Source organism: Paramormyrops kingsleyae, chromosome 20 (assembly GCF_048594095.1).
Source record: "Paramormyrops kingsleyae isolate MSU_618 chromosome 20, PKINGS_0.4, whole genome shotgun sequence".
Classification (NCBI taxonomy): domain Eukaryota; kingdom Metazoa; phylum Chordata; class Actinopteri; order Osteoglossiformes; family Mormyridae; genus Paramormyrops; species Paramormyrops kingsleyae.
Window position 1 is genome coordinate 8551672 of NC_132816.1, and position 25787 is coordinate 8577458.

Genomic DNA, 25787 nt, shown 5'->3' on the forward strand with positions numbered 1-25787 from the left:
GGGTCCCTGCGCACTGGATTGGGAGACACTGCCCTAAAAGTATTTGTGACTTCTGCACTATTGCGAGCCAAAGTGAAATTGGCCGGATAAGTTCATTTATGGCACCGCATGGGCCAGGACTGATCCAAATTTGATGCTGACCATTTTATTTAACTATAATAACAATCGAACAAAAGTTACAATAGTATTAAATGCACTTGAAACTGCACAAGTTGTTTTTTTACAAAATGGGAAGCATACTACCATATGATGTACTTTCTCATGCATCACCTGTGGTACAGATCGCATTTTTAGCAGAATTACGCACTACACTCCCTACTGAACACAAGGAGACCATGCTACACACATGCAACTTAACCCCATGAACGCATACTTCTGTCTAGTATGATAGTCCTGCCTTTCCAGGTTATGCAGACTGCTTTAGCACATAATGTACGATTCTGCAGAAACTAACGTTATTTAGCTTATTATTTAGATTATTATAATAATAATCATTATTATTATTTTTAATAATAATACTTTTGGAGTCCATAGCTGTAGAAGAGCCTGTTGCTTCACTAACAATTCTGTGCATGTTAATTAAATAGGATATTTTTTATATCAAAGGATATATTGTGATGACGTAGGATTTTACCAAGCAGAGTAAAGTCTTCATAGCCATGGATGCGTTTTAGCAGTTTGATGTGTTCAACTCAGCCTGGCAACAAGTTACCAAAAAGTAGCATTAAAAAAGAAATTGTGAGATCCTTACAAAATTTACACTACATTTATAATCCACTGAGTCACCTACCAGCACGGAGAATAAAACACTTTTTTTCTCTTTTATCGCAAGGCAATAATTAGTATTAGTATACTATACAATAAAATGATTTTTCTTTTTTAGAAATGTTTCTGGAAGTTCACCCCAGATGCTTGATTTACTTCTCTAGGCTTATGTGGGTCAAACACAGCAAAGAGATGATGGTTATGGAACCAGAGCATGGATGTCAGAGTCATTACATTTCTGCAGATACAAGTACAGTCCAAACTTCACGATATATTTTTTTTTTCATCTGATTTGATATGGCCACTATTTATAATACATGTTCATAAAATGACGTCTTCTAAAAAAAACTCATGCTCATCTCGGTGAATAAATCACGAATAAATGACTACAGGGTGACTTTAAAATTCATTTTTTTTTAGATGCTGAAATGGTTTAACTAATTTGTTAAAAACCTACATGAGCACTTTAGTTATAAAAATGTGTGTTTATGGAGTGGCCTATAAGAACACAAACGAGGAAGCTTGGCTGATTTTTGATTTTTAAAAAACTAAATAAAATTAAATAATTAAATAAGTATCAGTGGAACAAAATCCCGGCAATTTTACTGCTAAATGCAAAATTTTTGATGGATATGGTATAATATGTGATCTCCCATCAAGCATTATGTCTGGATGTCATAAAACAATCAGCCACTCGCTTTTACAGAAATTACAAAAATATTTGCATTTTTCTTATCTTTATCTTTTCTTTATTTCTTTAAATTAATCATCATTAATAACGGTAAAGCCAAAGAATCATAACCCATAAAAATGTATTTACTCTGGTCTGATAGTAACTGCTGGTTAGATTTTGTCCCTTTTTGTCCCTTGATTCATTTCTCAAAAGGAAAATGCTTTTTTTTCCCTAAAAACTGTATGACAACGTGCACCATCTATTTCCATTTTCTGAAACAATACTTTTTAAATCAGAACATAATTTTTATATCAGTTCATAGGTACAGTTTGTAGAATCAGTCTATTACCTACGCCTGACTTCGCAGTAATAATATGTTACTCTAATTACAATACACTTGTATACACTTCATTGTCATTTGGTTTCAGTTTTTTCTGTAATGAAAAATATTCCGTATTAAACATCATAATCATATACTTCATAAAATAACTTAATTGTACCTCTATGTACACCGCATGATAATGCTTCAGGGGGCGACACTTTCACTTCATAAAAAACAGTTTGAGAAACTGAAATATACTATACAACTTATGAACAGAAAACATGAACTGTGAAACAAGTACAAGCCACAATTGTTACTTCAATAGTCAGGACGCCAAACACATCAAGTTGTGGCAGCACTACACAAACTGACAGAACGCAAACATTCTCTGGGCTAAAAACCCCAACAGATAATCCATCCATCCATTTTCCAAACCACTTATCCTTCTGGGTCACAGGGGGTCTGGATCCCAGGACAGGGGGCCAGCCCATTGGAGGGCACACATACACACACACACACACACACACACACACACACACACCCCTATGGGCAATTTAGTAACTCCAATTAGCCTCAGCATGTCTTTGGACTGTGGGGGGAAAGAGTACCTGGAAGAAACCCCATGACGACACACACATGTAACCCAGGCAGAAACTTGAACCCTGGTCCCAGAGGTGTGAGGAAACAGTGCTAACCACTACACCACCATGCTGCCCAAGATATAAATCAAAGGCAGAAAAGTTAGGAGATTGGAGAAGCTTATTTTTAACCCTATATTTTTAGAGCAAAGGTAAACCCCCTATATTTATATTTGACAATTTCTACTAAATACTTTATTATATTTATTCTTATAATAATATATGCCACTTTCATCTAAACTATAAAACCTTGCAATAAAAACAAATTCTTCAAATGATTATTTTTGCTTGGTTCAGAGGGGATTTTTATTAATTAGCTTTAAGACGCTTTACTGGAAAGAGACCTGTTGGTTTTGTAAGCTCAATACTGGAATCATTCTTTTTTGATCTGGTCTTGGATGCTTTTTACATTTTAATTTAATTGAGCCTTAAATTGACAAACTACACATATCACTGCCATGAGCCAAACTTAATTAAAAAGTGTCTAATTAGTCACTAGTACATATGAGTCCACTTAACTATACTGGAAAGAAGGAACTGAACCTTGAAGTAATATTTTCCAACTACATATCATATTATTTGTTTAGTCTGTGGTGCTGTAAGAATCCATAAAAAAGGAAGTCATGGAAAGGTGAAGTATACTTCAATGAGTTTGTGTCTGTATGAGCGAGACAAATACCACGAGAAAGATTGAAAAGCAGTACTCTTGATTAGGTTGGATCCAAGGCGTGAGTACATGCTGTCCATGTTCTCTAATATTTGTGTAATGTGGATGGATTTGTTACTAACAATAATTGAGATATTATGCTAAAACCATAAAAAAATACTAACCAAAGCCAAGATTTCTAGTACTGATCAATGCCAATTCTTGCTTAGTGTACCCCATCCACAAAACCAGATAAGTTAATCTGTATACTGCCAAATAAAAACTGGTGCTGTACATTGAGCTTTGAGCAGAGTATATTCAGCACCTGCTGCTAACTGTACATCTCAGTGACACCCCCCCCCCACCCCCCTCCTGGCTGCAGTTGCTCTTCTGCTCCAATTGCTGTCAGTTCTTCTCCCCACCCTTATCGCCCCCTGACTAAAGACACAAATAAATGCACATAAAAAACATTGAATTTTGTGTCTACCAGTAGCAAACATATGTACAATCTATCTTCCTAAAAAGATTATGTATATTGATTAGCAGTCATGAGTCGGTAGATTAACATTATGCTGGTTTTTTAAAAATTCATTATTTGGGTTAAAGATTCTGTTTAGGTACTATATGTTTCCATCACTCTGAAGTATGGCAATAATAAACTTAATAATAAATAAATAATAATAAGCCTGTCAATAAAATACATTTCAAAATTTCATATTTGAAAACTATCGATGAATATGCTTTCGAAATGCAAAGTCATTCTCACACCTACGTTCCTCATACCTACCCCAGATTTGTGCTGTGTGTTGTCCTGTAGATTGAAGAAAGGGTTTCCTTGGCTTCCCTGCAGTGAGGACGTTGTTGCCAGCTGGTTGACCATAGGGTTGGAAGGCGAGGAGGTGAAGGAGCTGGCCAGTGTAAAATGCTGCAGTTCTCGTCTCTGCTGCTGAATCATCTGGTAAACGACAACCTGTTGCTCCTGAGTAGAAGACACAGATTGATGGGGGGGCGGGGAGGGGGGGTTCAGCAGGAAGAGTAGAGAGAAGGCAAAATGGGAAGTGTAAGTAGAAGGATAGAAACAAGAGGCTTTTGGCACAACAACAACATATTACCCTAGCCCCAGTACATTAGGCTTGAGTGGTATATGGTACGTGGTTTAGGGCAGGATTCAGCGCTGAATCCTGCCAATTGTTTACTGGACTGCTACTGATAAACTTTGCCGAGCAGCAAAATTTGCCGATATAATTTGCTGAGGGTCTGGCGGTGCAAAAAAATATAAATGTCATTTTAGAATATTCAAAAATCATTTAGCACCCCACAGTTTGAGAACCACTGACCTGTACAATGTTCCTGAGAAGTGAAAAAAAGATTTACTGTGTTTACAAGATGGCTTCTGCAACCCCCTTTCCATCCTCAGCTGCCACCTAGCACTGCTGCTTCAGTTTCTGAGGTAATTTGTCTAGGTGTAGACTTTCATCCATATAATGGTTTTGTGAAGTGGCAATAAGGACTAAGATCAGACAAAGTAAAGAGAGTAATAAGATCAAATTCACAAGGTCAGTAACCCTTCCCTTTGCTGCCACTAAGGAGTGTTGCTTCAATCTTGGTATGACTTGTCTCAAAATTTGATCAGGTCCATAACTTCATCCATACATTATGTTGGAAAAGGTTGAAAAGGATCCGTCAAATAATTTTTGAGTTATCATATTGACAAGTTTAAGTCTCTGAGCTTCCCTTCCTTTTGTTATTATTATGTGGCTCTGCTTCGATTTTTGTGCAATTTGTCTCAAAATTTGATTAGGTCCAGAATGTCACCCTTAAAATGTGCCTGCAAATGGTAGAAAAAGATTTGTCAAATACTATTTGAGTTATCGGCAGTATCCAGATCAAGTGTTTGAGGCTGCCCTTCTGTTTGATGTGACTATGGGGCACTGTTTTCTCTTTATTGTGAAAAATGTTAGTACTTCGATATATCATTCACAAGGTCAAAAGCAGCCTTTCCTTTGCTGTCACTAAATGGTGTTGCTTTGTGTGGTTTGTCTTAAAACATGAGCAATTCCAGTTGTTCACCCATAAAATGTATCTGCAAAGTTTGAAAAAGAGTTGTTGCACTAATGGGATCAATTGTCTGAAACTGTCATTTTCTTTGTTTTAACTATGTGGCACTACTTCAGTTTTGGTGTGAACTGTCACAAAATTTGATCAGTTACAGTTCATCACCCAGGCAATGCACAATCTTTCCAATTTAAAAAAGAGCTGTCATAAATTTTGAGTTATCATACTAAAGAGAAAATCTTTGTAGCAGTGGTGGACTGGTTCAATGAAGTTCAATGAAGGGTAAATTGCTTTGGTTAATGAAATGGACTGTTATGAACATTACGGGAGTGAAGTGCTGGGAATGCAGCAGCTGCTGGAGCTGGTGCTGCTGCTGGAGAAGGAACTGCTTCTGCTGTTCTGAGAGTAGGGAAGACCTGCACCATAATGAATCATAAATTACTGCATACAGTAGCGAATACATGCAGATAACACTGTTGATATGCAAGTAGGGTATCACAACACAATAACATTACTGTTATATAAAATATGCATGCAAATGGCAGTTCCAGAACATACAGCACATTTTCATCTAAGCATAAAATGAAAGAGATTTACAACACACACAGGAAAATTGCCTTTCTTTTTCCTTATAGGACTTTCCCTTATTTACGTTAATTCTACATTATTAAACTTATGATACCCAAAAAGTTTTCCTGAAAGAAATACAATCTCAGAAATACCAATTAAACTCCTTCCACTACCCCTACATCACAAAAATACTCCATACTCTACACCAGGGCTATTCAACTGCTCTACACACTGGTGTTATTAGTATTTATTAGTTACACAATGATATTATTAGTTATTTTATTTGAAAGGGGAACTCACGAAGTCAGGCTGTTAGGGATCTGCAAACTCTGAGACAGTGTCTGTTGATGAGATGGTTGTTGCGTGGGTACGGAGAGCTGAGGCTGCTGGGTAGCATTTTGGTTAGGAGACTGAATCACCCCGTTTAGGCTACCCAGCATGCCATTCATGGACAGCTGTGGACTTCCAGTCAGACTAGACATTAACCCACTGACCATCGGAAGGGTGGTATTACCAGCTTGACTCATGCTTCCCAGCCCTCCAGTAAGTGCCCTCCCCAGCCCATTTACAAACTGCTGACTAAGGGAGGCAGGGCTCTGCTGAGGGGGCGGAGTGCTCTGAAATGAAAGGGAGGAGCTACTTCTTGATGGACAGCCAGAGGGGAGCTCCTGAAAGACAGATTACACAAGGCGCTATATCACGAAACCCCAGACATTGGCATCCAACTGAAGCACATAACTGAGGTGAGACACTTACGGGCAGGGATGCACATAACTGATGCATGAATATGCATTTGCCTGATAATTTTATAGGCAATTTCTTGTCATAATAGTAACCTTTATAGCCTTTATACCAGGGCTATTCAAATCACGTTCCTCAGGGGCCGCGCACTGCTGTTTTTCCATCTTTCCTTTACCTGAGAGTCAGTTGTGAAGCCTCTGGCCGATTGGAGCCAGAAATTATTAAGCTAACTACCTGGGAGACTTGAAAACAAGGCCTGGATTTGGAATCGAGGGCCAGATTTGAATAGGGGGGCTTTATACCATGGAAGAAGTACGCATTTAGCCATGTAAAAGTTAAAATACATGGTAATTTCATGTCATACTGGCAGAAACGCATATAAAATAAGTACAGATCTGTGCTGTTATGACAAAAAATTGCCGCATGTATCATTTTAAAAAGCAAAAATTTGTATTTATGAACCAGTTCTGTGCATGCCTGCTTACAAGTAAATTTCAGTTCCTTCCCTGTAAATCACAATTTACACAATATGGACAAAGTATTGGGACACCTGCCCATTACACCCATAGGAACTTTTATGACATCACATTCTAAATCCATAGGCATCACTATGGAGTTGGTCCCTCCTTTGCAGCTATTACAACTGCCATTCTTTCAGCAAGGGCTTTCCACAAGATTTTTAAGTGTATCTGTTGGGATTTTTCCCCATTCATTCAGAAGAGCATTTGTGAGGTCAGGCACTGATGTTGGACATGAAGGCCTGGCTCGCAATCTCTATACTAGTTCCACCCAAAGGTGTTTGATGGGGTTGAGGTCAGGGCTCTGTGCAGGCCAGTCAAGTTCTTCCACACCAAACTCACCCAGCCATGCTTTTATGGACCTTGCATTGTGCAGTGGGGCACAGTCATGCTGGAACAGAGAAGGGGCCTTCCCCAAACTGTTACCACAAAGTTGGAAGCATAGAATTATCCAAAATGTCTTAGTATGCTGAAGCATTAACCCTTTCAACCCTATCCATTTTTCAGCATTTTTCTATCCTCATTTTAGGCTTATTATATTCTATGTCCATGAATTAGCCACATATGCTGTATGTCTTTGTTTTCAGCACATTCTGGGTTACTCAGATATGTCATAATTTGGTTTGGTGGTTGCCAGGAGAATGGTACTTGCCTGACTGCATTGTGCCAAGTGTAAAGTTTGGTGGAATATACATATACAAACTAAATATTACGAAAATATGAAGTAATTGTCTTCCTAATAAATAGAATGCTGCATTTTGTTGTTATTTCTAGTGCAACTGCAGCCAGTTTTTGAGTGTTTTTCTATCCATTTATTTACAGCCTTATAACAAATGAATTATAAAAGAATTTTTTTTTCCCAAGAAGGGAAGTACATGGATCATTGCAAAGGGAATATGCACTTTGTTTTCCATGTCATGTGAATAATATCATTGTTTCATGGAATACTTTAGCGCACAATGTTGCAACTTGGACGAGTAAGTTATCTCGATTCCAGCGATATACAATTCATGTTTCTACCTTATATAAGTCATGAGCCTGAGATTAATTAATGAGATTAATAGAACTATGAGTTCTAAGGGTTAAGAGTTGCCTTCACTGGAACTAAGGGGCCTAACCCAACCCCTGGAAAAAAAACCCATACCATCCATGAAACTGCCACACAGAAAAGCGTGATTCGTCCTCCACAGAACACATTTCCTCTGCTCCAGAGTCCAGTAATGGCTTTACATCACTTCATCCAATGGTTGGATTGAGCTTGAGTGAGGCTTGCATGCAACTCATCATGTAAACCTGAGTGCATTACTCAGTGCTTGATTTTAGTGTATTTTCACAACTGTACACACCAAAACTTGGTATCTTGGATGGATGTTTAGTGATTTTTTTAAGTTGATTTTGAAAAAACAGGATCAATGTTTTTGAAATTCAAGATTTTATGATGAAAAAATGAATTCACATATACTTTTTAAGCATATGTCATAATAGAGCTGTGTCTTCTAAAAATGTGAGGTTAATGCATTGCTAGAACATCTATTCCCATCTTTCCAGGGTTACATGCACATTTTTGCAATGCACATTTGCCCACTTTGGTATTCTAAATTTCAATTGTGTCCTCTTTTTCAGAGACTCAAAGGAAGAAAACAAAAATAAATCTTTTTATGTGCAAGCAGTGGTTTGGGAGGGTTATGCAGACATAGCCATGTAATGTAAATGCAAATATGACGTGACCCTCACCTCAGAATTTGTGAGCGTGTTCTCATTCATAATGCAGGTCTTTGAAGGGGGGCTCTTCTTGGAATTGAGAGCATCTGTAAAGAACAATAATCTGAGAAACAACAGTCTGAGAAATTCTGAAAAACATTGTATTAAATAGACAGTATTAAAGTGACTAAACTTCAACATGTTAAAAGAGTGTACTATTTAATTTGCATTTAAAATAGAAAAGGATTTCTAACTAGACATGCAGAATATCCAGCAAAGAAAGCATGTTAAAAGTGAGTGAAGCCCTTAATCCCCAACTCCAGAGGGGCTACACAATGGTTCACACTGTGCTGTGAATCCCAAGTTACGAAGAGCAAGATGGGGTCAGCAAAAAGACAAACTCCTTTGTACCTGTACTTGTGCAATGGCTGATAAAGGATTATTAGTAAATGGTAGTAACTCATTAATGAAAAAAACTGTATTATAACTTCCTTAAATTGTTTGGTAACCTGACTACAAACCATTCACAAACCCTTCATAAGGGCAGTCTTATTGTAAAGTTGTACCATAAATTCTGACAAAATCTTTACAATTTCAAAACTATGCCTACAAACTAGTTTGCCATACAGTTCCATCCATCTTCCATCTGCTCATCCAGTACAGGGTAGGAGTAGGTACCTAACCGATGTTTCCCATTAATCTTCTGTCCTTTCTATTAAGATAATTCCATTTGTAAGGATAGATGATGTGAGCATTTCCAGGCTAAAATGACACACATTTAGTACCTTTACATTTACATACACTGGCAGTCAAAAGTTTGGACACACCTTCCCATAGAAAGGTTCATATTACTGTTTTCTACATTTTAGAATAATTATAAAGACATAAAAACTATAAAATTACATATTTGGAATTATACACTGACCAAAAAAAAAAAATAAGTTTAATAAATTTAGTTCAGCTCTGTGGGTTGGGACTCAGAAGGTTGCCAGTTTAAATCCCAGTGTCAGCAGAATGACTCCACTATTTGGACCTTAAGCAAGGCCCTTAACCCTAATTGCTCCGCGGACTGACTGACCCTACTGTCTCCTGTAAGCCAGTTTCATGATGTTGGCTCTCGGGATGCTTTTCCAGCTGTCCTGAAGGAGGCCCCTTTTCCTTCACTTTCCGGTCAATCTCCTACAAAACCATTTCTTCTGTGTTTACGTCAGGTGGCCAGGTCATGTGATGCAACGCTTTCCTCTGCAGGCAGCTTGGTGTGTCCAAAGTTTTGACCGGTACTGTATATTTCTCTAGCAGACCAAACTTGTCCAAAGCGACATACAAGTGAAGCAAATAGCACAGCAGTAGTTGTAGCACCTGTGCTAAATTTACGGAAGCTGGAGGAAAACAGTACGTGATAAGGCTGACCATGAGGGGAGGACAGGAAACTGATCTGGTTGGTGGTCAAGACAGAAGAGGCGGCAGGATGTGCCTGAGGAGGGAAGGGTACGGCCAGCTCCACGTTCAGAAGCTGGAGACGTTCCTTCTTTGCCGTCAGACTGAGGATCTGATCCTGAAGTCGCTGGTTCTCTTGTTGCAGGGAGTGCAATGACTTCAGCATTTCTACAACTGAGGCATGTGGATTGGGGGACAAGGTAAAGACGTAAATAAGGGGGTGACAGGAAAATAACACAGGGAACAACAGAAGGGCAACATAAGAGGAAAAGAAAACAGGCATGTTAGTCAGGTTTTCCTCTCTACTGCAATGTAACAGCACTTGTAGTTAGATATCTCCATTACTTGGCTTTGATGAGTGACAGGTGAGTCTCACTTACTGTTCACTCCCATCTCTCCATTGCCGTGTTTCTCCAGGAGGAGTTCAATGTGGGAGCTTGCGAGGGGCACGTTTTCCGGCCGGCCTCTGGCCCCTCGGTCCACCCCCTCCCTCTGGTCAAACAGAAGAGGCAGGCTGCTCATAGGTGACCTAGGCAAATGGAGCAGATCTTACATACCTGGTAACAGAGGTTCACTCAGAAATGTAAGTATTGATATTAGAAACCTAAAAGTAAAACACAGCAAGCATGCTATTTATAATAAATAGGGAAAACTGAACAAGAGACAATAATTATCGTATGGGGCGCTACTGCAACTAGGAGAGTGTTTAAGGATACATGACATCAAGAAACAAAAATTGCTCAAAGTCTACCTCAAGTCAGCTGCTTTCTCTGTGCTGGTCATCTTTAACTACACTTTAACAATGCTTGTTCTGCCATACATCACAATGAAGTACAATCACAATGAAGGGAGCTGCTGCATTCAAACTGTGGCATGATGAGCAAATGTAAAATATTTAAGAATTACAAAATTATGTCCTAATGCCATTATCTGAAGAATTAATACAATCCTTGACCAAAACAGCCAATTAAAAGGCTGTTGTGTACTTATTTCAATAGTAATATATTTTTTGCGGCCGCAGAATAAGTTCAATCAGTTAAAGAAATGTATTGCTTGATACTTCATGGTTAGCTGCTTGCAAACAATGAATATTATCAAAACATAAATACTAGTGTCAGAAACTAAAGTGAGGCAGCACCCCCTAGTGGCTAAACATACCATTGTCCTCCACTTCAACTGAAATGCTAGCAACTCAAGCAAACTTTATTAAGATATTCATAAAACACAGTTGAAACCAAACTCATGTCCTGATTTTCCCAAGTTCAACACATCCCTGGGGCTTGCATTTCACTTCTTTAAACAATCAGAGTCATCATTGTATGACATCACTACATTAAATAAAACCAGTGTTTTCTTTTAAGTAGCAAGGTGCACAGATTTATAAAGTACCCATTTTATTGTGCATGCCTTTTGTTAAGGGATATGTCATAGATATAAAACAGAGGAACATGCTTACCTGCAAAAGCTATAATGTAAGCAATGTAAGGGTGAGTCTTTATTTCATGATGATAATAATAAAAACAAGCTGGGGATTAAGGACCTTGCTCAAGGGCGCATGGACATGTGATTATTGCAGTAAGGCTGGGCTAAAACCAACAACCTTCTGATCACAGGCACAGAGGCTTAGCCTGCTGAGCCACACACTGCCCCCTGCTGCATGTGTAGAAGACTTGAGTTTGAAAATGAGAAAAGAAACATGTATGAAAGTGGTGATGTCCTACATTAAGGTTCCTCAGTTCTGGTCTGGAGGCATACAATACAACATAGTTTGCAGATTTCCTTGCTGAAACACATCTTAATCAGCTAATTATCAGGTTTAGAATGCATGTTTGAGCAGGGAAATCTGGAAATTGTGTTGGATTCTGGCCCTCCAAGACTGAAATTGGGGTACCCTGTCATACACCCATCCTTAATGACCCAGGGATGCATTGAACTGGTCCAAAACCAGTTAGTCAGTCAGAAGAAATAATACTTGAACTTCGGCTGTCTTTGAAGCAACAACATTGAGGAATAATCTGATGGCGTGAGACCTGAGACCAGGTCCTGAGAAAAGCTTGACTGAAAGCACTGGGTCACCTTATTATGGTGTTTCTTTTTTTACTTATCGTTTTGACCCCTTGTTACTAAAAACTACATGTTATGTGCTTGTGAATGATTATATTCTCAGAAAGTTATAAAATGTTTAAATATCTCTAAATTTTTAATTGGACCAATAATACTATAATAAACTATAAATGAGCTTTAAGGCTATAATGACAGCAACTGAACTCCCATGCCACTGGTGACTGACACCTTAAAAAGAACTTCAGCAATATAATTATAATAATTATAACATAGTTACAGTATTATGGTTAGGCAAGGTATGTATTATAGCAATGTAAACTATGTTTAAATGTCATCTATGTAATGAAGGGTGTGTTGATACAGAAGAAGAAGAGATAAAATATTATTTTATTGTTATCAGTTCAAGGCCTAGTTATTATATGTATTCATTATTTCTCTCTTTTTGCTTCCTTTCTGTTTTATTCAAGCATATCACATTTCATTAAAGGCTGAACATAGGAGGACACAGTTGAAAGGCACTGTGACCATCTTGACAAAGGAACTTGCACTGAGCCACATGAGTGACAGTGGGAGACAACAGTAGACACACTTCTGTTATCAGTAAAGATCTAAAAGTGACAGAGAGAATAAACGAGTGATAGTTACTGTGAGGAAAGGCTTTCTTGTGGAGAGCTGCCGCGGCAAACAAAGTGATCTTCCAGATGCGGCTCTGAAACAAACAATAACATTACTGACCATCATCACAGAAGATAGCGCCCACTTTTGGTGGAAGGCAGAGTCAGTCCTGGGTTCTGTGTATTTTGCCCCATGTCACCTGAAAATAAGTATAGGAGCCTCTGCCCTATGGCCCATAACTGTGACATGCTAGTTTTGATCTGTGAACAATGCACCTTGATCCAATCTGTCACTCAAGACAAGTGGGAAATTCCCAAATGAACATCGTCGCAGCTAAAAGCCCTGAAACATGGATCTGTATGCCATCCACGTCTGTAATGCTCTCACAGAACCCTTGACTTAAGATGAAAGTCAAAACAACTAAAGAGCAACTTTGTGATAAAAGTATTTCAACGATATGTGAATAGATGCAGAATAACCAGACCAATAAAATATATCCAGTTATATAAATTAATTCTGGGCAAAACATGCACTAAAGCAATCTAAAACACGGAAAATTTACAGTCATGGAAAAAATTACACATATCAAAAACATAAACAGCAATTTATTTGGCACAGATAAAAATTATGACATTGAAAATGCTAGAGGGGGGAAAACAGGCGGCTGTCAAGCCACCCGTAACGCAGCCCACTGCGGGTATTAGGTGCCATGTGCTGTACGTGTGCAGACAACCTGGCAGCGAGCTCTGGGTCTGGCTCAGGAGAGGCGACAACGGAGAGGCAGCAGACAGAGTGCTGCCACACACCCGTGTTGAACTCAGACTGTAGGAAGAACTGGGGAGTGTGTACACCTGCAGGACAAGAAGTGTAACATCAGCACATACAATTTTCAGGAAATTTCTTCATTCCATAAACAGGTATATTTACATAAATACATAGACATGGTTGAAACGGTACTTTAGAAATGTACTCCAGGAAAATTACTAAATACCTGGTGAAAAAATGTAGTGAGTAACCACAGTCAATAATCACAATATTTAAGTAACCTAATCTTACAACACTCTGTTACTTTTGGATTTCCCCAATGTTAAGTGGGGGAACACAAGAGAATAAGAAGTAAGTAAGGATTCTGTAAGACAACAGAACAATGTAAGATAACAATAGGAGAACAAGTGAAGACACACATCAAACATGTCGTTTAGCACATGGCTTAAGAGCATACAAAACTTTGACAGACCTTTTATTGTTTAGACATTTTATTTCATGTGTTTTTAATCATAGACTAGGCTGTTGTCACTGTTTAAGATCAAATCAATATGAAAAGAAACATCACTGTAAGAATAGACACGAGATGGCTAGCTAGTTTACCTGACCAAACATAGCTACCTAACTAGTCAGCTAGCTGTAGCCTTTGTCAAATGGCCTGCATAATATTTGGACTTATTTTTTTCTTCAGATATAGCTCAGTGTCGTCTACATATTGATGGAAAGAAACACTATTTGTTAATATAGTTGGCCAATAGCAACAAAAAAAGATCCCTGAGGCACCCTGTCAGCACACACCATTCTGAAGCACAGTCACCAAAGTGCCACATAGAACGCACGATCACAAAGAGAACATAGAACCTAGCACCGAGCCAGAAAGGCCAACCCAATTTTGCAGTCGGTCAAGAATAGCTGTTGTGATTGACAGTATCAAATGCAGCACTATGGTGAAGGAGAAACAAAATAGCATGGTGGCCAGAATCATTGTAGTCTCAGGTCATTCAATCCTCTAAGTAGGGCCGTCTCAGTACTAGAGGACCTTGAAAACCAGACTGGTATGCCTCATTGATGTTATTGTTATTAATGTTATTAACTCACTGCAGAGGTACAGCTTTGTTAATTAGTTTGCCAAGAAAGAGGAGGTCAGGCCTGTATAAATAGGCCTGTAATTGCTGAGTACAAGAGGAGACCAACCCACTTCTCTGTAACAGAGGCCAGACTTTGGTGGTTTTAAGGTTACATGGGTAAACACCTTGTTGCAGAGACAATAATATTCAGCTAGTCATTACAGATACAATTAAATATGTCCTTTAAGAATCTAGTGGGGAGAGGATCTAAGGAACAGCTTGTGTTCTTCATAAGAGGCATGATCTTAATAAGCTCATTTATGGTCACAGGTAAAAAAATGGAAAAATATGTGTTCTATGTGCTGGAGGAGAAAGTCCAGCCTCTGAAGAACAGAATTCATTATGTTGTTTCTAATGTCAACAGTTTTACTCCTAAAAATGTCTGCAAATCCATTGCATTAGTCAATAGGGAACAACTTAAAGAAAAGGGGAGGGGTTTACCAATGTGTCAATAGGCATTTATATGGGCAGTGATGAGTGATGAGACCTGATAAATAAGTACTCCTAGCCTGCTTCAGGTCTTCAAGAAGTATTTTTAAGTGATGCTTGTAGGAAATATAGTGTATTAGAAGCTTAGTTTTCCCTCCACTGTCTTTCTATAAGTGCGTTTGTCACTAAGATCAATTTTGTAGTCATATCATCAGATCTGTGACAATATGTGTTAGACACTCAGGTTAAGAGAGGAGCTGAGCTGGATCAGATGACGGGGAGAATGCCGGATAGACCTGGCAGACCCAAACGTATAGGGTGTGCTGGGAGAGTCTGGCCGCAGCCCCTGTCCAGAAGATTCAAAAGTCGCACCTCCAGCAGCAATTCTCTTGCATCCCGAGGGAGGCTGGAGACATTAAGCCTGACTGGGCCATGCTCCGTGCCTCCATTGCTGAGACAGCCTTGAAAGGCTGCGGCCGTAAGGTTGTTAAAGCCTTTCACAGAAGCAAGCCCTAAACCCTGGGTGGACACCAGCGGTAAAGCAAGCTGTCAGGCTGAAAGTCTTCCAAGTTTAGTCAGCCTGGGAGACTCCAAAGGCAGCTGACGGGTACCGGCCAGCCAAGAGCAGTGTGGCATTTGTAGTTGCGGAAGCAAAAACTCAAGGTTGGGAAGTGTTTGGTGAGGCCATGGGGGGTTTGGGAGGTGTTTGGTGAGGCCATGGGGGGGGGGGGGGTTTGGGAGGTGTTTGGTGAGGCCGTGGGGGGGGGGGTTTGGGAGGTGTTTGGTGAGGCCATGGGGGGTTTGGGAGGTGTTTGGTGAGGCCATGGGGGGTTTGGGAGGTGTTTGGTGAGGCCATGGGGGGGGGGGGTTTGGGAGGTGTTTGGTGAGGCCGTGGGGGGTTTGGGAGGTGTTTGGTGAGGCCATGGGGGGGTTTGGGAGTTGTTTGGTGAGGCCATGGGGGGGTTTGGGAGGTGTTTGGTGAGGCCATGGGTGGTTTGGGAGGTGTTTGGTGAGGCCATGGGGGGGGGGGGGGGGTTTGGGAGGTGTTTGGTGAGGCCATGGGGGGTTTGGGAGGTGTTTGGTGAGGCCATGGGGGGGTTTGGGAGGTGTTTGGTGAGGCCATGGGGGGTTTGGGAGGTGTTTGGTGAGGCCATGGGGGGTTTGGGAGGTGTTTGGTGAGGCCATGGGGGGGGGGGGTTTGGGAGGTGTTTGGTGAGGCCATGGGGGGGGGGTTTGGGAGGTGTTTGGTGAGGCCATGGGGGGGTTTGGGAGGTGTTTGGTGAGGCCATGGGTGGTTTGGGAGGTGTTTGGTGAGGCCATGGGGGGGGGGGGGGGTTTGGGAGGTGTTTGGTGAGGCCATGGGGGGGGGTTTGGGAGGTGTTTGGTGAGGCCATGGGGGGTTTGGGAGGTGTTTGGTGAGGCCATGGGGGGGGGGGGGGTTTGGGAGGTGTTTGGTGAGGCCATGGGGGGGGGGGTTTGGGAGGTGTTTGGTGAGGCCATGGGGGGTTTGGGAGGTGTTTGGTGAGGCCATGGGGGGTTTGGGAGGTGTTTGGTGAGGCCATGGGGGGGGGGGTTTGGGAGGTGTTTGGTGAGGCCATGGGGGGTTTGGGAGGTGTTTGGTGAGGCCATGGGGGGTTTGGGAGGTGTTTGATGAGGCCATGGGGGGGGGGTTTGGGAGGTGTTTGGTGAGGCCATGGGGGGGGGGGTTTGGGAGGTGTTTGGTGAGGCCATGGGGGGGGTTTGGGAGGTGTTTGGTGAGGCCATGGGGGGTTTGGGAGGTGTTTGGTGAGGCCATGGGGGGGGGGAGGGTTTGGGAGGTGTTTGGTGAGGCCATGGGGGGGTTTGGGAGGTGTTTGGTGAGGCCATGGGGAGGGGGTTTGGGAGGTGTTTGGTGAGGCCATGGGGGGGGTTTGGGAGGTGTTTGGTGAGGCCATGGGGGGTTTGGGAGGTGTTTGGTGAGGCCATGGGGGGGGGGGTGGGTTTGGGAGGTGTTTGGTGAGGCCATGGGGGGGGTTTGGGAGGTGTTTGGTGAGGCCATGGGGGAAAATGACTCTCATGAATGATTCTGCCATACCGTCTACTAAGGAGGAGGAAGATGCAGCCGGTGGCCACTAATTTCTGGGGGTGGGGGGGGGGGACTGTTTTTGTCAGTGAAAAGTGAGCATAAATAGCAAGATGACAAAGACGTCATTTTTACTAGTAAGAATTGTATTATAGATACACCGAATTCACATTCTTATTGGCAAAAATGGCATTTTTATTAGTAAGAATGTTATTTTTTACTAGTTAGAATTAAGTTATGACTATTGGCTTTCCAAAGTGCGGTATTTTGAGAGAAGACATGCAGCTAGGTAAATATGAGCTCTAATATACACTTGTTTGTTTGTTATTTCATAAATATTTCTGTGGCAATTTAGACCTTTTTAACATTTGGTCCCAAGCAGACAACAGCCTCTTAACAGTACTATAAAAACAACAAAGCTGTACAGAAGTTTGTTTTTAATTCTCAATCTCAAAATCTCAAATCTCAAAAGATCGATTCATTTCCTGGCAAAGTTTAAGAAAAATGGATCTCATAGAGACTTAAATTTCCCCACAATCATCTATCCTAACTTGAAGACAAACAAAAACACAAACTTTTATTACCTGCGTGTTGGTCACAGAGGAAGATGTATAGGGGTGTGTAGAGGTATGGGAAGACAGCAGTCCTGAGGCTATTGTCGTACTACACACACCCCCACCCAAAGAGATAGGGTCCTTGTTACTGGAGTAGACACCTGAATAATGAAAGCAGAGGTCCATATCATACAATATACTGTAGACATACAATATGAAGAATTTGATAACTTACCCAAAGTTATAGTTGCTGACCGGTATTGCTTAATAATTTAATTTGAGTGTAATTATGGGCCAGTGTCTCTGTCAAACACAGCTTCTGACACAGTAAAACTGAACATTTCCAAAACAAATAAAACTCAAAGCAAAATTATATTACTACGTCCTTATTGTGCTGATGGTGTAAATAACTTAAACATACCATATCACTGAGCAGAAGGTAACTCCAGGGAGCTTGTGCTCCTGACATCATGAGCAGATGTCAACATCAATGGTATCTTCAGCTAAGCTCTAATGCTACCTAGTTCAGTGCTGCTAGGTGAGCTAGCAGTATTAGTTAGCAATATTTGACTGAGAGGAAGACATCGAACGCTGTCTTGCTCAACCGTACTTATTTGAACCACAGTACACAGACAAATGTTAAACTAGTACACAGACTAACTTTAGAGCTTAGCTGAGTAGGACGCCACTGATGTTCACATCTGGTCACATTGTCAGGAGAACAAGCACCCCAGCGCATTTTCTGCACAGTGATATGGATGGCATTTGGAGTTCAGTAGAAAGAAAAAAGTTCCTACATAAAATTGCTCACTACAAGGACTGTGGATTATCTCAAGTAGCCGGGTCATGATTACTTAAAGCATTTTGGTTGCTTTAATCGCCAGAGAAAGAATGCCATTTAGTCCCATTATATTCCAGAGATTTCATTTCTATGGCCGATATCTCCAAAACTAGGCAACTCTCATCACAACAGTATATATGAACAAATAGTGCTACATGATATCTGAAAATATGTTGGGTTTTTTTTTTTCTGCGATGAACTGTCCCTTTAAGCAATCCATGGATACAGGCCTCTCAACATCAATGGGGCACCAGCTGAGAGGGAGAACACCTTTAGCTATCTCAGAGTCTGTATCTCCAGTGACCTCACCCAGCTCAATTATATACAGGCTCAGTTATCCAGGCATCAGTTGTACCATCTTAGGCAGATGGGGAGGTTTAAGGTCTCACCAGTCATTCTCAGAGCCTTCTACTCTGAAGCTTTAGAGAGCATCCTCACCATCGGAATCACAGCCTAGTTTGGCAATTACTCTGCCCAGGACTGCAAGTCCCTACAATAGGTGAATCATTCAGCTGAATGCATCACCAAGGCTGATCTGTCTCCCCAGCAGGACATTTACCTCAGACGATGCAGGAGCAGAGCAGCTAAAATCAGCAGGGACACATCACACCCTAACAAGTAACTCTTTACCAGGCTAAGGTCTGGAAAGCGCTTCTGCTGTCTCTCGTTGAGAGATGAGAGGCTCAGAAGGAACTGCTACCCTCAGCCATCAGATTACTTAACAGTTATAATTTATCACTCTTTCCTTATTTATGTACATCACACTTTATTTGAACTGTGTGACTTATCTCTGGTCATTTTCAGTATAAATTTCTGTTCCTTATTTATTACATATGTATTGTATTGTTACTCCTTATGTCTTACTGCTCTCGCTATTTTTATTATGGCAGAGCCATCTTGTATTTCACTGCAGGTTACAGTCTGACTGTATACCTTGCATGTGACAAATTAAAGCCTTCATTCCTACCAGTCCGTGTGGTTGCACGCTGCAAGTACATAATGCATGGTTAGTTTTAACGAGAAATCTATTTTTAATTAGAGATGCACAACACTTCGATTAATATATCGGTATTGGCAGATGGTTCATTAGAAATCAAGGTATTGCATCAATCCGATGTGTCAGCCAATATTTGAACTTTTTGAAAAGTTACCAGCACCAGAGCTAAAGACACAACTTTTAATAATTGAGTTGATTGTATTAGACCATCAGCTATTTCCTGTAGTGGCGAGGGACTAGAGGAGGGATTCTGACAGCTGATAAGAGGTCTCAAAGTACCAGCTTACAAAATGCACCTGGCCTGCAGATCGATTTTGCACAGAATGAAGAACGACGCGACATCATTCCGCTAATCTGCGCAGGCAAGTTTCACGTAGCACAAATGGCTCAGAGATTAGCTACTTATCGGTATCGGTGAAATTAGGAAAAAATATATTGATATGGGTTGGCGCCAGTGCTTGAAGTGTGAAAAAACAGGTGTTGGTACTCACCTTGTTATTCACTACCAGTAGATTATGAGAGGTGCCAGTACCCAAGAAATGTTCCGGGTACTCTGAAGAGAAAAACAAAGAGGTACCGGTACTACGTACCGGTAAGTACTGGCCCACCTGAAGCACTGATCGGCACGGCACTATTTTTAATATAACACTCATGTCACACTTCATAAACGTGACTTAAGAACAACTTCGCTGTATAGTGCTACCCCAGGCCTGCCATCCACATAAGCAGCTGTTTGGTGAATTTGTGAAAGAATTGTGAACATCCAGGAATGCAGATGGACCAGCGCAAATGCACTGTGGTGCATTTGCATCTGCAGTAAATTTGGATCAGCCCAGGAGGAGAAGGCTGAACGTGACAACATCAGAGAACGTCATATGGAAATAAACTCCTTCCTCCTGATCTAGTTCATTACTGCAGTAGTCAAAGAACGGAATGTACAGTAACATACTCTACTCCTATTTTCTTAAAATCACAGAGCTTGCCGATGTTGAGGTAATATACTCATTTCACTGATGACATCACCCATGACCAAAAAGGAGAAAGACGTTAAAAACACGCTGTCTCAACAACATCCAGCAGACCAGCACTTTCAATATCTCAAGCTTAATCCAACACAACTGCCTTGATCGTAATCATTGTGCACCTCCTTGGCTACATTAGGGTTTCCCACCAATGTTTGGTGTGACATTAGGTTCAGCATAAAGTATATAGCTGGATAAAAGCCTGAAGCTTTCTAGTGATAATTTGAATTGTCTCTCAGCTTTGCGTTTCTATTAAACAAGATGATGATGGAATAAAAAGGAATGTTTGGGTTTCATTTACAATTGTTTGTTTTCCTGGGTTTCTTTGCTATATGGGGGTAACAAATGTTATCAATTAACTTAGGTGATCCAACTTAATGCAAAACCCTAAAACATGTTATATATATTTAAAAGAAATACTTTACAGGGTGTGTTCATATGTTCTCATGTGTTGAAGCGTTTTCTCATTTTTTAAGAGACAAAAGTTATTTTATAGGATAAACTAACCACAAATACTCAGTGCATCTCTTCCCTGCTCCTTCTCATCTTTGAACCCGTTTTTTTCTCGAGCACAATCCTTTTGTTACTATACTGGCAATAAGATTTAATAGTTTCATGCATTAATGGAGGATGAACAAGGTGTTTACCCATAACCAGACTGTATACTTATAATTCTTCTTTCAGTGATAAATCAGTTAACTTGATTTTGTAGTTCTGTGTCTAGGCTGTAACGTCTTATTTAATTTATGTTTCCTACAAGAGCAGAAATTATTTTGGCTCCATCCACCACTTAAACACATGGTGCATGTAACCAATGAGTATTTTACTGAGAGCACCAATGTGCATTATTATTACTCATTTCTATTCTTCTGGTCTATTTATTACAGACACTGACACTTATAACATGTAAATAATAAATCGCTTATTTCCCGACTTTTGTTGGGCGATATATAATACAACATATGATTTTGGTGGTTATGAAGGACATAGCCCAAAACAGCACACAGAACAGCATTTAACCTCTCCCCTACCGAGAGACACTATCTGGTACTTTATAATCACAAACCCAATAGTAGAATAATAATATTCTAAATATCATTTGCTCTTTTGCCCCAAAACAACATCCAAAGATTTGTTTCAGCCACACGCGTATTGGCTTTAAAGAAATTATGTTGTACAAATACTCAGTGTTTGTAGACTGCATAAGATTGATGCTGACCTCGATGCCCTCAGAAGCCCAAACACTAAACAGCTGGACTCACCAGAACTGAGCAGTGAGCTGCTGCTGCCTATGGAGAAGGAGTTCTGGGTGGAGATTGATATGGAAGCTGGATAGCTGGTGCAGGGAGGGGCAGGCGGCACTGAGTATCCAGTTCCAGACTGGCTGATGTGATGCTCCTTCCCTTCACGTCCTTCTCGATTCCTGCTGCCCTTCGGCCTCCCAGGCCCATGCCGACTCTTCTTGTTCATGCCATGACGCCTCTCACTGACTGGGGGCATTGTCTGTTCCTCCAGAATATCTGGTTCCTCTGAGATTGCAGAAGGGGTCTGGTGCACCTTGCTGTTCGGTTTGCTTGGCCTGTACTCCCCAGGCGTCACCTTACGCACCTTGGCAGCCCCACTAAGCCCCCCTGTGGAAGTAATACGCATGATGGAGCCAAACGTAGAAATTGTGACTTTGGGCTCAAAAGAGCTACCTTTACTCTCCACCCGGTTGTAGCTTGGTGAGTTCTGGGGACCATCACTCATGGTAAGAACTGGGGGCAATAAAGATGGCTTAGCATATTTTTCCCCCTCTTCCTCTTCCTCTTCATCTTCCTCCTCCTCCTCCACTTCCCACGGCCCTCCATTTCCCTCATTGGTCTCTTCGGTCGCTTGCTCATCTCCTTGCTCTCGTTCCCAGTCCAGACGAGATGAAGAAGAGTATTGTAGAAAGTCTTGAGCTGAAGAAAGAGAACCACCACCTGAAAAAAAAAATAAAATAGATTATAACACCAAGGACAGTTGCACAGCATATACTGTCGTGCAAAGTCAACACACGATGTAAGAAGTATAGTTACAGTATGCAAGTAAAATTATTGCAAAAGCCAAACATAGCAGAAAGGTATTTGTGGTTACCTGTGTTAAATGGGCTGGAAGAACAGGAAGACGAACAGCTCTTGGTTCCACTCCCGGCTCCCTTTTTGCTCCGGTGCAGACTGTGGTTGCCCAATTTCTTGGTTTTTCCCCCAGTCTCCTTATTACCATGATGACTAGAGGGCAACTAAATAAACAAAGACATATTGAGATGGATTACCAGGTCTAGTACATGTGATATTAATATTGTACAGAGCAGATGTTATCTGGAGTGCACTGCAAATTACTCTTCAGAAAATTCAGAGCTTATTCATGTTTCTGACGAAATTGTTTTTTAAACGACACAATATGTTTAAAGTTTAATGTTTAAACTTGTTGGACTTAAGGTAGTCTGGGCTAAATGTGCTGTATCTTCAGCTCAGACTACCTTAAATCTGACAAGTTATCCGGCTAAAGCAAGAAAACCTGCTTTGTGAAATACCCCCCAGTAGAACACATAACACATACATACACCACAGAGTTTCTTTAGCAGAAAACACTGTATATAGTAAAGTTGTTTTAAAGATTTTTCAGATCTGTTAAACATTATTTTGAAATAACACATGAAGAAACACAAAATACATTTGAGCTTTATATACCAGAAGAAGGGGGATTTAAGCTACAATTATATCCCTCCAAATAATGTTAAAAATCTCCTCACTGATTTGCTTTTCTGTCTTCTTAAACATGCACATATATTTACACATATGTAAAAATGTAAGATGCAGGGGACGGTCATCATAGGATTCAGAGAATTCAAGGATTGTTTCCCTGCCACATGCCCCACTTTGAATAAAATGTAAATGGCTGTTCTTTGTGTTTGTTCCTCCCCTGTTTGTTAACCACCACCCAGCCGTAACCTTATCCAAAAATCAGACCTTATCTGACCAAAATCAGAGAATTGAGGTAGGAAAATGGCATTTACCTATAAACATTACCTCGTGGATAACGTGTTAACATTTTAATCCTATACATTTTTTCACATTTCACGATTGTCCAGATAGTATAATATATACTTACAGTAGGCATAGCCTGAGACTTTTCAACAGGAAGGATTCTGCCATAATCAAATCAGGCCAAATGAGTGGAAGGATGTTGCCTAGTAACCGTAATGCTTGTTTCCACCGCAGGAACTCGAGGCACTTCCCAGGTACAGGAACAACCCCCCTATTGGCCCTTTCTGCCTTTTGTGTTTCCATTGTGGTGTAAGAACCAGTGAAGCGCAGTTCCATTCATGAGCGACCTGAACTCACCCAATGATTTTATTCAACCTGACCGCATCTCAAACCGCTGATATTAATAAAGACAGAATTATGCCTGATCTGCCACCCCACCCACTTCATATGCTTAAATTTTATATGCTTAAATTTGCATGCTAATATTCTATTTTTACTAACCCATCCGCAAATGAACAGAATATCATTAAAAATTTTGTTTGAGGCGTAAGCACAGATGACTATAGGCACTGCTTTTTTCAGAAGCACCGGACTCACGCATCAGAGGTTCACATTTTTAGCGACAGCTTTAACCGCAGTATTTACACTATGCCGAATGTGTCAGCATTTATAAAAAAAACCTTTATTGACATTTTGCAATTGTTTGTGTTTGTAGTTAACCTTTTTAAGGTAAAGACTGGTTAAAAATGAAAAATCCGAAACAGATCAAAAGCATAAAAAAATAACCAGTAATTTGGAAAAAAAAAATTTAATGGAATTTGCGCAAAAACAAAACGCTTGTCATAGGGCCCTATGTAAGTAATGACCAAACTAAGCTATGAAAGCAAACAGCTGTAATGAGACTCATCTACAAGGTCAATGGACTCCGTCTCAGTGACAGGATAATGAGTTTGGCATTCTGGAAGAATCTCAAAATTACCCCCTTTGTTGAGTTATTTCAGGCATGTCATTTTGAAAACGGATGGATTAATAGATAGGTAATCTTGTATCCCTGACAAACATTAATGATGATTGCTATTTATTTCTCCATCAGTTATCCACCATGTATTTAACCTGGGGAAATGGTTTGTCTTAGCAGAGTTTGGAGATAATTTTTAGTGTTTAGTATGAAAACATGCTGTTCAAAAACAAAAATAGAGGCCACTTTTCTGAATTATAATATTTTATATCTTTGGGTTTTATGTTCATGTAGGAATATAATGCAGAAATGTCAGCGTCATTGATGCGCAGTGATTAAGATATTAAACTAAAAATGGTTATGGTGGGAGTTATGGAATTTTTAATGTTAATATGGGAAAGGAATTCTACATAATGGAGTTAGTATGTAGTTGTACATTCAGAGTAGCCATTCTGCACACAAATGTTATACTGAGCTGTTTTCTGTGTACTTATGGTCTTCCTGTTAGCTTTATCCAATCTGGACATTCACCACTATCCTCTCCCAGATGTTTCTGACAACAGACTGGATGGGTTTTTCACACATTCTTATCTGCAAAGGGCCGGTGTGTATGCAGGTTTCTGGGATAACCTTCAGGTCAGCTGTTCAAACCCAGGTGTGAGGACTTCAGCCAATCAGCCCTCGAATTAGTAATCTAATTAGGGAGTTGCAGTGAAAATCCGCACACACACCGGCCCTTTGTGGATAAGATTGCCCCCCCCCTCCTTTAGACACTCCTCTATGTGGAAGTCCCAGAAGGGTGGTTGTTTGAGATGTTTGTGTTTTGTTTGTGTTTATGTTAAGAACAAAAATTAAATGGCACTGAGAGTGGTGTTGATGTCTATATCCTAGGGACAAAGTTGGAAGTCTGTGTTTAATCTACTGTGGCCTTATACTTAGTGGCTGTTCAGTGAAATGGCTTCTGGGTTAAGCCTGGAGGGGGAATAACATTACATAGTTCTGTACTCTCCAAAGTTTAATTTCATAACGTTGAACCAATAAACCACTAAAATAAATTTAGCAGAAGCTAGCTTTAGCCACTAACTGCTAACTTTTATTGTATGAATTTAGCTTTGGTTTGGTGTTAACCTGTTTAGCAATTTAGTTTCAGAGGACTGAAGTCAGGGGCATTGTTAGGCCTAAAATGTTTTTTAGCCCCCCCCAAATAAATGTGTATTTATTGGTTTAAGTCATGAATAGTTTGCCATCAGCCCCCCTTATCCATTCTTCTCTAAGG

The 25787-nt window shown here is 40.5% G+C and overlaps 1 protein-coding gene across 3 annotated transcripts in view; it reads right to left on the reverse strand.

Moving 5' to 3' along the window:
• LOC111850791 (protein AF-17) overlaps positions 1-25787 on the reverse strand; it is a 66729-nt gene that overhangs the window by 4828 nt on the left and 36114 nt on the right. For all 3 annotated transcript variants that reach the window (XM_023825058.2, XM_023825055.2, XM_023825057.2), the window contains 12 exons: positions 22661-22805; positions 21805-22506; positions 17713-17843; positions 13479-13596; positions 12776-12839; positions 10447-10595; positions 10040-10240; positions 8663-8736; positions 5970-6337; positions 5425-5515; positions 3832-4023; positions 13-3482 (listed from right to left, as the gene is read on the reverse strand). In XM_023825058.2, the coding sequence (XP_023680826.2) occupies positions 3450-3482; positions 3832-4023; positions 5425-5515; positions 5970-6337; positions 8663-8736; positions 10040-10240; positions 10447-10595; positions 12776-12839; positions 13479-13596; positions 17713-17843; positions 21805-22506; positions 22661-22805 (2268 nt within the window). In that variant the 3' untranslated portion in view covers positions 13-3449. The remainder of the gene's footprint in view (positions 1-12; positions 3483-3831; positions 4024-5424; positions 5516-5969; positions 6338-8662; positions 8737-10039; positions 10241-10446; positions 10596-12775; positions 12840-13478; positions 13597-17712; positions 17844-21804; positions 22507-22660; positions 22806-25787) is intronic.